Source organism: Watersipora subatra, chromosome 2 (genome assembly GCF_963576615.1).
Source record: "Watersipora subatra chromosome 2, tzWatSuba1.1, whole genome shotgun sequence".
Classification (NCBI taxonomy): domain Eukaryota; kingdom Metazoa; phylum Bryozoa; class Gymnolaemata; order Cheilostomatida; family Watersiporidae; genus Watersipora; species Watersipora subatra.
The window spans coordinates 28,430,148-28,443,657 of record NC_088709.1 but is presented as its reverse complement, the minus strand read 5'-3'; the positions used below and the strand labels follow the sequence as shown (position 1 = coordinate 28,443,657).

At 36.4% G+C, this 13,510-nt stretch overlaps 1 protein-coding gene across 1 annotated transcript in view; it reads right to left on the bottom strand.

Moving 5' to 3' along the window:
- The window catches only part of LOC137388103 (uncharacterized), a 55,729-nt gene that overhangs the window by 4,875 nt on the left and 37,344 nt on the right, over positions 1-13,510 (bottom strand). The window contains exons 21-24 of the mRNA XM_068074615.1: positions 10,121-11,779; positions 8,055-8,185; positions 7,589-7,694; positions 5,646-5,840 (exon numbers count right to left, since the gene is read on the bottom strand). Coding sequence (XP_067930716.1) covers positions 5,646-5,840; positions 7,589-7,694; positions 8,055-8,185; positions 10,121-11,779 — 2,091 coding nt within the window. The remainder of the gene's footprint in view (positions 1-5,645; positions 5,841-7,588; positions 7,695-8,054; positions 8,186-10,120; positions 11,780-13,510) is intronic.

Sequence of the window (13,510 nt, the reverse complement as noted above, 5' to 3'; positions counted from 1 at the left end):
AGATTATGGTGATTGTTATGATGCTAATCTATAATGGCTGATGTATATTGTCCCTTGGATACATAGAACAAAGGCACACCTGCTGTCTCAGCTCATAAATAAACCTAAGGAATATACATAGCTTGAGACTTTTTTACTAAAGCAAAGAAAATAATTTTTTTACAATACCAAAATTTTTTTTACAGAAATATGTACATGAAAGGCTCTTCATATGAAATTTTCAGGTTACGAAACATTTATCCGAAAAAATACTGCCTTTCGTTACGAATGAAAACTTCATGAAATGCAAGGAAAAAATTTCAAAATATTCATGCTGCTCCTCACAGAGTCTGTCAAACACTGTTTCAAACATTGATTTAAGAGTACCATGAGGCGTTTTCGTTATAGGAGTCGTGAGGCAGCTGAGGAGTTCAGTAAGGATGAAGAGGAAGCAGCCATCATTCTGACGGTCCGACTAAAAGACATTTCTGAAAAACCTATGAAGTTTTTGAATTTGATGAAAAGAATCATCCAAAAAAGTACTATCTCTCACTATGATGATGTTTGCCTTTCACATTTTCAAAATATTGTGAAAAGCTGACAAAAGCAAATGACCTCGGATCGGCTCTTTACAAAATGTCAGACAAAACCCATTGCTGGGAGTGAACCAAAACCAAAGAAAGCAAAGGGCGGCAACAATAGCAAATTAAATAAAAGAAAAATTTAAGTAAAAAAAAGAGTAAAAAAATTTATTCTTTACACCATGTACAACTTTTATACTAATTATATCATGTATTTGTTACAGGTTTGATGTATTATTGTAATTTATAAAAAATTTGATGCCTAAATTTAAGGGGCATGAAAACGATCAACGCATGTATAAGTTAAAAAGTGTTTTCATGAATGAATTAATCTTGTAAGTAGATGTGCCACTGCATATGGTTTTCTATATGCGTTACGACGCATACAAGTGTTAATAAGAATAATGACAGTGAAAAGTATTGTATTAAAAATACATGTTAATACAGTAGACAATGTAAACAACATAAACAACCAACAATAAAATATACAATGTTCGTTTACAACGTAAATAAACTGATCCGTAAACGTTATAAGGTTACAACGTTTAAATTGTATGAACAGTAAAATACATGTAAATTGCCTTATCTGTTCTAATATCTTCCAAAACTCACCCCTATGGCCCTCCAACAAAGAAAAAAACTAGACTTGAGTTTTTAATTTAGTGACTGTACAGTACAGTACAGTATTAGTATACACTATATGTGTAGTATTATTGGTTTGTATTGACAACTGTTCTTTTTTTTATCACTTTCAATCGGTTCATGGTCCACGAATACAGAAATTTTACAATAAGTTGAAAGGAGTGCACACTTTCAATGGCAATTTACAACAATTTTTTATAGATAGTAATTTATTTGCCGCAAAAGAAAAAATACTAAAAAATATTTTTATGTCTAAAACAAAGTAAAACGACAATATATAGGTAGTATCTGTATTAAAAGCGGTGTCTTTCTGACAGTCCTGACAGGCTGTCCATCACTAGTAGTAGAGCAGGAACATAAAATTATCTTTCAGCTTATTCCTTCCGAGGGTGGGCTACTCAAACAAAGATGTTTCATAGTCAGAAATTTATGCTGAATTCAATTATAATGTTTCTACACCTATGTGTTTGCACATTTCTGAGCTAGAGAGCACTTTCGAAATGGGAGGGGACAACTCCAAGTTTGCTTGGAAAACCTTACATATCAGACAAAGAAAACTATTTTATAATCTCGAAAGTTAGTAAATGCTTTTACATGTATTTGAGATTAGGTGAGTCAACTTTCAGCACTTCTTAACTCATGCCAAGGATGCAGCAAGACTGCTTGTTTCACTGTCTTGATCAGTCTGTGAATGAAACCCTAGTCAGAGTGACTAAACTTCAATATGAGGCAGCTAAACAGTATTCAAACAGATGGTTGATATTGGAAGAAGAGAGCATTCAATGTGAAATTACTCAAAAAGTGCCAAGCATTGAGAACTTTGATGAGAGTTCAGACTCGTTATGTCATTATGCCTGTTATAAAAAGAATTGTAACAAACTTTTTATGGAAAGAGCTGAGAAAAGACACGAGAAGAGACAGAAGAATGTGATACAGCAGAAGAGGTGAAGCTAGATATCTATTACTTTACAAATTCATGATGATTACTCTATGATAATGGTACTTTGGTGGGAGAAAAAGAAAACATTTTCATGTTTGTCTGCACATTTTGTGAGCAGCAAAACTAACTCTTTGCAGTTTACATGACGTGTTATAGCTACAATTTGGACATAAATTTATAGATAAATTACATGTATGATCCTTCCTTGGTTTTTTGCATATGACCACACAAACTATGCTAGATATGGCACGCTGTACTATGCAGAGATGACTAATCTGAAAGTATCGCAGATCAAGGCGTATGAGGCTCTTATGAAGAAGGGGTATTTTACTTATCAATCACGACATCACTGTCCATTCCGCTCTATCGCTTGTGATCAATCTATTGAGCAAACAGTTAAAAGAGACTCAAAGTCTCACGGTGGAATCATAGAGTTTACCAGAAAGTCATTGGCCTCTCAACGCTGGACTCCATCTCACCCGGAACGAACAGCTGTACATACAGACATGAAGAAGATGCCAGTGCTTAGTGATTCGGATGCAGCAAGTTATGAGATGCGTGAAAAGGCATGGAAAGCTGATGAGGAAATGAGGGAAGTCATGAAAGACTCATAACAGCAAGAATAAATCCGTTTGCATTTCAAACCACCAAGCTAGTACATATTACCAGTGGCGCAAAAGCCTCTATTGAAGTGAAGTAGCTAGGATCTTGAAATGGCAAATGTGATAGGAGAGAAACAGCTTTCAGAATTTGTTCAGAAGAGATTAAGCACTGAAGAGATTGATTTCAATGCATCTATCAAGTCAAACAAGCTCAAAACCTTCACCACATTACCATCAGCTAAGAAATCAAAATAAAAAGTCCTAGAGTGTTCGCACAGATTGTTTGAGAATTTGGTAGTGATCAGCCAACAGCGTAACTTGGATTTGAGAAAAGTGTTATCATTCTCTCTTGGCAACATATCAGCTGGTCCCTGGCGAACTGTGATGGCTCTATATTGAAGACTGCTAAGTTGGCTCTGATGGCTGCTGTTGAGAAAGATGTTGCTGATCAACCATCAATTTATGTTAACCAGGATCAGCTACCAGTCTTTGACGCGGTTGTGGTTGATGCGATAGCCAAAAGTCAGACCCTGACACTCCTCCAGCGTTTGCAACGAATAGTTAGTATTGGAAGCTTGTATCACACATGTGGCGTGGATTTTGTTTGCGACACATACCCTGATATCAGCATTAAGGGAGGTGAGAGAAGTCATAGAAGTGTGAGAGGAAGGCAGAAGGTTGCTGTGTTTAGTCCGAACTAATCATTGCCAAAATGGTTTGAATTTTTAGCAGATGGCTCAAACAAGACTGCCCTAGTGAAATTTTTGAAGGATACATGAAGCAAGTCAACTGTGAAGCAGAAACTTGTAACAGCTTTTTCTCAAGAATGCCACATGATCAGCTATGACCTTGATGAATCAATCGCTGTAAGCCAAATAGATAATTTGACATCAGACCACGAGGAGGCAGATACGGGCATGTTACACTTATCGCAAAGATAATGGAAGACAAACCCAGCTCAAAAGTTCTAATCAAGTGCCAGGACACAGTTGTTTTCCTAAGCTGTATATCTCTAGTGGATGAGCTGCTATCACAGAAACTCATTTACTGCTGTGGTAAGAAGAAGCAGTTGAGATATGTAATCATAGGCTGTCTGTCTATCGTCTTCACAACTGAACGATGCAAAGCACAGCTCGGGCTCCATGCTCTAAGTGGATCCGACAGTGTAAGCGCATTCTATTCCAAAGGGAAGATAACTTTCTTCAAGCTGCTAAAGAACAATCCTGAATTCTGTAACACACTGAAATCATTGGGAACAGATTTTGAAGTTGATGGTGCAATATGAGAACCTATTGAGACATTCATATGCAGATTATATGGTGAGGAGACAAATCACATCAATGAAGCACGGAATAAGATCTTCTGCTCACCGTCTTGCACATCACAATCAAACCTACCACCCATACTAGATGAGTTAAATCTCCATATACCTAGGACTGCTTACCAGGCCACGATTTGGAGAAGAGCCAAGCAAATCATCATCAATGTCCCATCCCCCCAGCAACATGGATGGTTTATGGAAGGTGGAAAGCTTAAAGCTATATGGATGACAGAACAACCAGCACCTCCTGATGTGTTCATGGACACGTTTTGTCGATGCAAAACTGGATGCCAGTCTTGTCGCTTTCAGTGCAACAACACAGATCTCAAGTGTACGGACATGTGCAGATGCAGCAGCAATAGAAATAAAGATGGAGATAAAAGTAGTAATGCAGAAGACTCAGATGACTGCGAATTAGAAGGTTATTATTCGAGAGGTATTGTAACCAAAGGTGTGCTTCATGTTTGATTAGAATACATGTGTCATACCGTATAAAAGACTGACTAATTGCGATTTCACTTGCATAATAAAGTACACGGTTCAACATAATAAGCATTAATGATGAATATATGTATACTAAAATATTATATATACATGGTCTTAGTCTCTAAAAATACTTTTCATTTTATTTTGTAGATCTGTAATGATATAGGAGTTGTGGAATAGCAAGGACAAACTGTAACGCTGCTACAATATCAACAAAACTGAAAATACATAATATTATATAATACACTTGTAATATGATTCTAATATTTGAATAATAAATATTTTAGTGTTATTAGAATTGATTTCAACTTAGGTTATTGCTAATTATTTAGTATTTATATGCCATTTTCATTTTCACTTTGTTGGCAGAAGCACATAAAAATTACAGACATTTGTTTAATTAAAATAATATATTAATTATATTGCTCAAAAATGAACAATCTGAGAGGTGTAGAAACCAGATATTTGAAATCAGCTCGAAATTCTGATATAGGTTCCACTCTTATCACATAGCCCACCTTCAAAAGGAATAAATCACTTTTTTTGACAGCTTTTTGATGCCCTCCTGCTCTACTATAGGGTTTGAGCTTAGGATAAAAGATAGTTTTTGACGAGACTACAACTCGTGACATTCAGCTTGGTATAGCAACACTAATATCTGCGCCCATCAACAGCTTTAAAATATTTCTGAATAATTGTGTGCCTACTTGTTCTCTGTGCTTTATCGATGCACCAGACAATTTCTGAAGGCGAACTAGAATTCTACGATACTAGTATACTCTGTATATATAATAGAAACAACTCCAAACGTCGTTTTCTCTCCAGAGTGGGACAAGAGAGAAAGTGAAACTTTCAAGGGTAACTACGAGATTATTGTTATACAAATTGAATTTGAGAACTTGCACCGACACTTTGTGTTATATGGAATTATTTACGCAGTACGAAACAAAAACTTTACATAAATTCTTTATGTTATGTGGAATTTACATTATAAGAGAAATACGTTAAAGGAGCAACTACTGTACTCAAAAATCTCTTTTATTGGCTGCGCTAGATGACTTGAATTAACCGATGAATCCGTGAAGATGACCAACCTGCTGTGACAAAGGTGTCTGTGTGACCTGCGGCTGGCTAGTGAGTTGTTCTGTCTGTACAGGTTTATCCCCAGGAGATGGTTTAATAGAATAAATAGCAAGAATATTATCATCACTCGCAGAACTCTTTCTTTGCATCTTTTTCATGGACTCACTAGCGAAAGGAGCTTCCGGAAGTCGAAATTTTACCTTTTTCTGCATTAAATTACAAATATGCAATGTTATTAAGAAAGATCGGATCACAATCTTATTTTACCAAAGCAAAAGTCATATATTATAAGACATTTCTGAAGAGCACCAAGGTCAATGTCAAGTATTACCTTTTGTCTGTAACCTGAAGCATTGTGTGAACAGTATGTCTGTGATGACGAGCCAACCAACCGGTACCATATACGAGCCAATGCATTAACTAGTGAGAACATCACTGCTTAAGATATCAGTAGACACGGGTATTTTCTATTTTAAGAATAAGTAATAAATTAGGTAAAAATGTTGTTTGAATATTTACTTAAATTTTTCTCTTTAAACAAATCGCTTTTATGCGAGGACAACTATAGCATTAGAGTAGAGGAAATTGAACTATTACAGGTCTTCAAATGACAAGTGAAGACAATTCCTTGAAGATAACTTCATTTTTAATGAAGATATAGCAAAATCTCAACAGATATGAATTTTACTACGACAGAAAATTAGTCCAAATACTTATTCGACAACCAAAGTCCAACATATGACACATTGAGTCATCATATTTCTATGGTTAGCTCACTAGATGGCAGCACGATGGCATATTATTCAAAAGTGAGTGAATCAATATACAATAAGGCTATTTTATTACACTATTATATGTCATGGCTATACATTGACTGGTTCATAATGGCATATTATTCAAAAATGAGTAAATCAATATGGTTTTCCATAGCGTCGTGTGGCTCCACAGTGATTGGTTAATATTTATCAATGCATAATGGAGTTATCAAAAAGCAACTGAAATCATGCTTTGGAATTGTCCATATTTCAGCTGAACCAACTGAAGTTTGCAAGTTGTAGAAACTAAGATTATTCCTGCCTTTTTGTGTCCCCAGATTTTCATTTGTTACATTCCCAATCAATTAAAATCAATCAGTCAAGAAAAAATAATGTAAATATTATATTTGCTAATAATATAATTGTCCAATCAAACACGAACTTTTGTGGCACCTAACTGAACCAAATAGATGTTGACTGAAGCTGTTCAGTCGCAAGCTTCCCAGTTCAGTTACTTGGGCTGCTATCCTAACCAAGGCTTTACTTCAGTTGCCATGTGGCCACAACTTCATATCATTTTTGTCACATCTTTTTAACTTGTTAGTTTAACTGGTTCTATGAAGGAGAGTGGCAGCAGGGGTGAAAAAAAGGTAATGCTTTTATAGAATTAAAGCAAGAAATGATAGAAGAACATCGAGTATCCATCGCCTGTATTACCCAGCCAACACCTCCAGTTACACACCTTGGAGATAATGAGACAATAGAAACATTTTTTATATATATTTTCTTCAGTAATTAATTTACAACACTACTCTTATGTAATGCGCTTGTTTTATTACTATCCATAATTAGCAGCAGTATTTATTAAAGTTATTAATACTATTTATTATTATTTATTAATGAATTATTGCTCAAGTTTTAATAACTGTAGAATAAATCTTGCAGGTTCTTATGGGGATACCAACACACATTTATTGACATGCAGAGCATGTGCCACTGCCCTGAAATTAATTTACCAAATTTATCTCAGTGCAGTGGGGGAATTGTAGGCCACATCATCGGTAGGCAGAATTGAATTTGCTAGTTTACCATCTTTGTGGTAAACTAGCAAATTCAATTCCACATATAGATGGAACCAGATAACAACTAACATGGAGCTCCAGCAAACTGACCTGAATAGGAAACAAGTTAATACGTACCGAACTCGAGCCCGAAGGAGAACCAACATGCCTTCGCTTGAGAATGCTGCCGGTGGTAGGAGAGTATATGGGGGTGCAGTCAAGCTCAAGGGCCTCCACATTCAACCTTTAAACAACGAACAGTTAGATATAAATGGAAGAACTATGGCAGATGAAGAATCAAGCTCTACGTAAAGGATGCAAATCAATTACACCTGTAACCACAAATCAATTATCATTTCAATGAAACTTAATCAAACTCAATAGTCCATCGGGAATAGTAAAATGTAATTTGTTATTTTTTTGTCATTTATGTTGAAATTGGATGAAAAAGCATGACATTGAACAATTCCAATTAGACTGAATGTAGCATTCTAAAAAGGACAGATTTGATGTCATTTGAAGCTGTGATTTAAAATAGATTCAACTAACCGACACAGTGAATGCTGAGTAATTAGAAATGATGAAAACTAGAGACATGGCATACTTGCTAGACCGAGGGGTGGCTGGCATTGTGTCAACATGATTCATCCCGATCGTTGGAGAGGAGTTGGCACTTTTTGTTGACATGGCCTTGGCAAATATCTGTGATGACCGCGAAGACATTTTGAGGAGAAGCTACAACAGCAAAACTAACGCATGACAATAGCAGGAAAGGTTAGAACTCTGATCTAGAATATTAAAAAAATAACAAGTCATGCTTTCTTTATAAAGTGGACAAAACAAATAGAATTAATAGAATGCTAGCTATGATCACCTCTACCTATGATCACCTCTACCTATGATCACCTCTACCATGATCACCTCTACCATGATCTTTCACCAGGTGTGCTTGACTAAGCTAAGAGGTATACTAAACTATGGTACCAAAAATTTACCTTAAATATAAATAACCTACAGTAAAATATAATGGAACTTTTATTTACAAAATTAATTAATTATTTCATTCCAAAAGCCATTTTGTAAGTATAAAATTCTGTAAGTAGAAACCCATTTTACCATATAATTGCCCTAACTTAGATTCCTTCCAACTCGCAAAACTCGAGGCATAATATTTGTATAACTTTTAAATGTAGGTAATGGTTAAAATTTGTAGCAAACTCATGCTAGATCATATGATTACATAATAAATAGAAAAAGTAAACACGAAAAAAATAAATGTCGAATAAAAACTATGAGCGGTATGTTTGTTTGTTTACCTCTTGCCATCTAAGGCGAGGCTAAGCGAATACCATCTGGGGTAGGAAAATGACAGTCGGAAGTTATGGGTGTTGTATTGTTGTCTTGGTTTTGTTCACAATAATTTTTTTTGGAACAAAACATTTTTAGAAATGTATATAGAAAGAATTATTTATATTACCACGAACTAAAAAATTGCCATCATACAGAAAATACAGAGTTTGAATTGCTAAAACAAAAGTCCTACTCCGTATGTGATACATAATAACTCAAAATTTTACAACGAACAGAAACAAAATGCATGTCCTTTACTAAGTTTCTCCAGCAAATAAAACTGAGTGAGACGCAATGTACGTCAGTCACACTCACAGAAAAAAATGAAACAGGCCAAATTACGAAATATATAATTAATAAAACCTTAAATAAAATATAAATAAATAAAACCTTAATAAAACAGTGTGAAAGGCCTTTCGTATCTAAAAACATCTTTCGTAAGTTGAAGCCAAATTTCTACCAAAAAACATTTCATAACTTAAAAAGTTTGTATATAGTCTTTTGTAAGTTAAATAAACACCATATAAAAACATTAAATTGAAAATAAAAGAATATAAGCTCAATTCCATGAGATTAAAGACCTTCACTGGGCTATAAGCCCACATCGGAGCAAATCTGTCTATATTTATCAGGTTATGCCTAGTTTGGTCTAAAACTAACCGCTGGTGAAAAAGGAGCTCAATGAGTTGTGAATTGTTAATAATACCATAGGCTGTTTATTGCCAGATAAAGTTCAGCTTTGCAAGTCATTTTTAATTATCTTTTCGAAATTGTGTAACTTTTCGAAATATTTTCAAAACCTTTTAAATATTGAAATGTCAGCGACTTTTTTAAAACAAAAGTTGATATCGGTACTGAACAAAACTAGCCAATGAGACGCAAGTGATACGGATGACCTTCACACAGATACTAACATGGTTCAACTAGTGCCATGTACCACCTAGAGAACAGTAATTAAGCAGCCCAACTGAACAGGTCCATCAGAGGTAGCAACAAAGACAAATCCGCACTCAAACAAAATCATCTCCTTCCAAATCTTATAGCCACTAATATAGACACAAATTACAGCGATGTAAAACATACTGACTAAAAGATTCATTATCCAACAGTGATAATGACTTGAAATTATGTGCACTTTTCTGATCTACTACTGAATGTCACAAAGCTAACATACATGAATTTGATTGTATGCTGACCTGAACCTGTATCATAAATTAGAACTGTCACACTAGCGCATGACTTGCTAGAGCATATTTTTGCTTTTCTCTATATGAAAATCAGTTTTCCTACATATCAAATACAATAAATTTAAAAACATACCTGGCCTCTACTGGGAGAAGATCCACTTTTAGAGGATTTGAAATTGGGCGCTGAGGTCCCTCTAGCAGGAGTGGATAGAATGTCACTATCACTGGCAGGGGTAGATATAGTGTCACCTGAAGCACTGCCCGAGGATGGTTTGTCATCTGGCGGTACCGGAGCAGACATTTTCACGGACATCTGGCTACACGTGTCACTAAGGGAAGCGGGTATGCAATCAGATTTGATGCTAACGGCTGGCTGCTCTGGGACCTCCATGTCATCATCAAATTGTGACAAACTAATCTCATTGTCCAATGAACTTTGTTTCTGGTCCTCCGCTGTTGCGTTAACGACTGGTGGGCTAGACTTGAGTGACTTCTCTTCCGAGACTAGTTCTTTCTGTGAATCATAACCAAGCCTTTCCGTCGGCAGTTCATTAGAAATTCTATGAAAGTCATCCGCCATTTCTTTCGGCTTATCATTAACACTTTTAAAAGTTTCATCGTTTTCAGATGATGGGTCAATACTTTGTGAGCTTTTCATTTCTCCACCAATCTGGTTGATATTTTCGTTGACCCGCTCCTCTGCCATCGTAACCACGCTATCAAAAACTAGAGAATCTTCAGCAATTTCTACAACTCTGCTTTCAACAGACGCATTCTCAACACTGTCGTCTTGCATAGAGAGAACCTCTGAAACACCAGCATCAACGTTATCTTTCTCAGAAGAGGAATTGAATGTTTCAGCACTCGAAACCGAATTTTCAGGCAAAGAATCCAAGGGAGTCTCCAAGACCAGCCTTGGAGGCAGCGGTGTTACATCAGACTCTTTGGAGGACGGAATCTTATCGGACAACTTGCTTATTTCTCCTGATGAGAAGACCAGAGAGTCGCTACTAGGTGCGGACGGATTACATTCGATAGCTTCCTGTGGCAAGGAGACATTCCCTTCAATATCAAAAAAAGAATCGTGACTCGATATGCTGTCAAATAAGTCTTCGTTGCCTTTCATCAATTTGGAAGAGCGCTGATGCTTAGCCAATAACATTCGTAGGTCAGACTCTTTGCCTTCCGATATTGTCTGAGACTCCTTGCCGATGGAATGCTGTGGTAAGTCGATGCCACACTCTGTGGCAGTTGATCGAACTTCAGATTCCGATAAAACTGACTCCTGTGAATCCTGAGAAAAGTTATTCGATCTTTTGATGACCTTGACACCGGTGCAGTGAACAATGTGGACTGTTGAATCACTAACCATGGTAGCCTTAGCTTTGCAAGCAGACCGTAACTTAACAGCGCTTTTTAAAACACTGTGTGCTTTCTTGCGCTGTGATACAGAGTTTTGAGAGAGGTTGGTGGACGACTGGCTTCCCATAGAGTGTTCAGAACCTTGGCTATCGCAATTTATGTCAACTTTCTGACTGTTCTCCTTCGACTTACCTGAATGCGACTTGCGTTTGGGCATTTGAGTACGACTACTTCTTCGGTTCTTGTCGCTCGACTGACTTTCAGAAATGCTAATCGATGTGCAGCTCTTGGTTATCCCAGTAAGCTTCGATCTGGTGATTTTGACACTGCAAAGAGGAAGGGAGTCGACAGGCGGTGAAAGATCATTTGTGGGACTGGTGAATGCGAGTGGAAGAGGAGTTGTGGGTTCTGGTGATAGAGAATTCTTGGTCTATAATGAAAGATCAACAGGCACGCTGTAGATACGCTGTACAGCATCTAATATGACTCATTCTAACTAACTTTTTTTTTAAGTGTAAAGTACCACGAATAACGTGGGTTATCAAGAGTACACAACTCTTGATAGAGTACACAACTATGTTTTAAATGTATTTTACTGGCTATACAGTAGACGCTCCTACAACGTAAACAATCCGTTCAAAGAACGTTTACGTTATAGAGGCTAAATTCTACGAACAGTAAAATAGATGTAAATTGCCTAACCCGTTCCTAGATCTGCCTAAACCCCAAACCCCTTTGGACTTTCAAAAAGGAAAAAAACTAGACAACTTTTTAACTTAATGACTGTATCATAACTGTATCATTATTGGTTTGTATCGACAACTTTTCTCCTTTTTCCTATCACTTTCACTCGCTTCATGGTTGCGATAATTTTACAATGAGTTAAGGAGAACGCACACCTTCGATGTCAATTTACTTTGAGTTTTTCTTTTATTCTAGACAGCATAGTCTATTTTCCAAAAAGAAAACAATAAAAATGCTTAATATATCTAAAATAAATTAAAACAAAAATATAACTTTACTATAATAAGAGCGGTGTCTATCTATCTGTCAGTCTATACGTCGAAAAGGATCAAGGTTATGATAAAAGATAGCTTTTAATGATAATCTAACTCGTAACATTCAGATCGGTAGACCGACACTCTAACATCTACACCAAATAGGTAATTGTGCAGTTAATTATTATCCGTACTTTGCTGACACATCTAATGATTTCTCACAACAAACTAGACTGCCAGGGTACTAGTATATATATAATAGAGATAACCCTATACTTCGTTTTCTCTCCGGTGCGGCAAGAGAGAAAGCGATATTTTAAGGCTAACCTTTTTTGAGACCTTGCACTGACTTCACATTTTACATTATATAGAATATTTTACGTAGTACTAAGCAAAAACTTTCCATAAAATCTTTACGTTATGTGGAATTTACGTTAGAGAAAGAATAGGTTATAGGAGCGCCTACTGCACTTGGAAAACCCTCCTGTTCAATCACTGCGCAGCTTGACTACAGAATATCATTGCAGGCAGAGATGGAATATGGCATGTTACGGCGAGCATACAAGCCAATTAGCTCCGAGATTTTCTTTTTTAGATTTTCTACATCATATCTCTTTCAGGCGTTGTGAAAAGGATTTCGGCGAATAGCATATCAGCATCTTTGTTATTGCGACGTATTCAACACACCGACAGCCAAATTTGAACTTTGAGAAAAATTTTGGTTGATATCGTATGCCAAAACAGTGCTGTATGGCGGGGGCGAAGAAACATTGTGTACCACGTCATAAGGCAAGAAAATTGTAAAACTGGGTCATAATAACCCGAGGACGCACTATATATGTATAACTGGGTCATAATAACCCGAGGACGCACTGTATATGTATAATTGGGTCACAATAACCCGAGGACGCACTGTATATGTATAATTGGGTCACAATAACCCGAGGACGCACTGTATATGTATAACTGGGTCATAATAACCCGAGGACGCACTGTATATGTATAACTGGGTCATAATAACCCGAGGACGCACTGTATATGTATTACTTTTGAATAAAGCTACCACCAGCTACCATGACTCATCTTAGCTAGCAATGAGTTAGAACAGACACTCTGAGTTGTCTCCCCAATCTGCTATCTCTACTACTACTACTACTAGTTGA